A 2,008-nucleotide genomic window follows, 5' to 3' on the forward strand; every position below is an offset into this window, starting at 1 on the left:
TTATTATTATTATTATTATTATTATTATTATTATTATTATTATTATTATTGCAATTTATTCACTTTGTATTCCAGCTGTAGCTCCCCTTCCAAACCCGCCCTCCCTCCCTCTTCTCCTCCTCCTCTCATGCTCTTTCTCTAGTCCACTGATAGGGAGGTCCTCCTCCCCTTCCATCTGACCCTAGCCTATCAGGTCTCATCAGGACTGGCTGTGTTGTCTTCCTCTGTGGCCTTTTATAGCTGCTCCCCACTCAGGGGGAGGTGATCAAAGAGCCAGCCACTGAGTTCATGTCAGAGACTTCCCTTATTTGGGAGCCTATTTGGAGCTGGAGCTGCCATGGGCTGCATCTGTGCAGGGGTTCTAGGTTATCTTCATGAATGATCCTTGGTTGTAGTATCAGTCTCAGAAAAGACCCTTGGGCCCAGATTTTTTGGTTCTGTTGCTCTCCTTGTGGAGCTCCTGTCCCCTCCAGGTCTTTCTATCTCCCCATTCTTTCATAAGATTCCCTCCACTCTGCCCAAAGTTTGGCTGAGTCTCAGCATCTACTTTAATACCCTGCTGGATAGAGTTGGATACAGAAATTATGGTACATTTACACAATGGAATACTACTCAACAATTAAAATCAAGGAAATCATGAAATTTGCAGGCAAATGGTATGAACTAGAGAAGATCATCCTGAGTGAGGTATCCCAGAAGCAGAAAGAGACACATGGTATATACTCACTCATAAGTGGATATTAGACATATAATAGAGGATAATCATACTAAAATCTGGACACCTAAAGAAGCTAAGCAAGAAGGAGGACCCTGGGTAAAATGTTCAATCCTCATTCAGAAAGGCAAACAGGATGGACTTTGGAAGAGGGAGAAAGCAGGGAACAGAACAGAAGCCTAGCACAGAGGGCCTCTGAAAGGAGGTGCCTCTTTAAACCAGGCTTTCTCGGGAGCTGCGGTGAGTAGCTAGCGCTGCTGTGCGCAGCTATCGCAGCAGACACTCACCTTTGGCTTCCACCATCAGGTACTTGTAGTCCCAGTCGGCCCCGCAGATGACCAGGCAGCGGTACTGCCCTGCGTCTCTCACTTGGAGCCTGGGGATGTGGAATAAGGCTTTCCCCAGGGGCAGCTGCTCCTCCAGCAGGGCAGCTCTCTCAGTCTGCGAAGGGGCGTCGTTCTCTACCTTCTGCAAACTGGCTCTTATTTCTTCCAGGTCAGCGCACTCCCCGGGGTCAAAGTCACACTCCAGGCTCACGTTGCTGCCGACCTCTACGGTGTATACCTCCTTAGGCGCTGTCACCGTGAATGAGGCTGAAAGGGACACACCCGCTTGCTGTTGTCTGCTTTTATGGCACATTTTGGTTCTTCTAAAGTGAGAGCTGCGCCCTCCTCATCTTCCAGGGGACCCCTGCAATCCTCTGGGCATTCCAGGGGTCTCCTCTCTTCCCTTCCCCCATCACATATAGAAACAGTGGAGCCCTGGCCTCACCAGGCACAGGTGGTTTTCTCTCCTGTGGACTTTCCCACACGCACAGAGGATCTCCGCTCCCATTTCTCCTCAGCACCCAGCAGGAGCTTTTGACGAACAGACCTGCTGGCCCCCACCGTCTCCCACTATCTCCTCAGAGCCCTACAGTCAATGCAGAGCATCCGTCTTAGGAAACCACGGCCTTTCCTTAGGCCGCCTCCCATTGAGGTCTGCCTCCAACTTCTTTATTGTCCTATCCTCTGGGCTGATTTTCTTTAGTTTGTAGGAAGTCAGTTTTTACCCCACTTTGCCAACTATCACTGCCTCTAAGCAGTGGTAGTAAGGACACCTCCCACCTCTGACAGAGTTCTTAGGTACTCCAGCACCTCATTTAGTCCCTCTGGAAGCCAGTGAGACAGTGTTGCTACTTCCCTTTAGAAAATGAAAGGAGGTGCAGGATGGTTAAGCTACTTGCCTAAGGGTGCACAGCTAAGACGGGTCCAGGATTGCTCCAACTTTCACGCGCTGTTAGTCTCCAGTTCA

At 49.6% G+C, this 2,008-nt stretch overlaps 1 protein-coding gene across 1 annotated transcript in view; it reads right to left on the reverse strand.

Annotated features, from left to right (window-relative positions):
- The window catches only part of Pdcd1lg2 (programmed cell death 1 ligand 2), a 23,812-nt gene extending 22,458 nt beyond the window's left edge, over positions 1 to 1,354 (reverse strand). Inside the window, exon 1 of the mRNA XM_055614170.1 lies at positions 1,003 to 1,354. Within this exon, the coding sequence (XP_055470145.1) occupies positions 1,003 to 1,354 (352 nt within the window). The remainder of the gene's footprint in view (positions 1 to 1,002) is intronic.
- Between the last annotated feature and the right edge of the window lie 654 nt (positions 1,355 to 2,008).

This window comes from Psammomys obesus, unplaced genomic scaffold (assembly GCF_907164565.1).
Source record: "Psammomys obesus unplaced genomic scaffold, mPsaObe1.curated_primary_1811, whole genome shotgun sequence".
In the NCBI taxonomy this organism is placed as follows: Eukaryota; Metazoa; Chordata; class Mammalia; order Rodentia; family Muridae; genus Psammomys; species Psammomys obesus.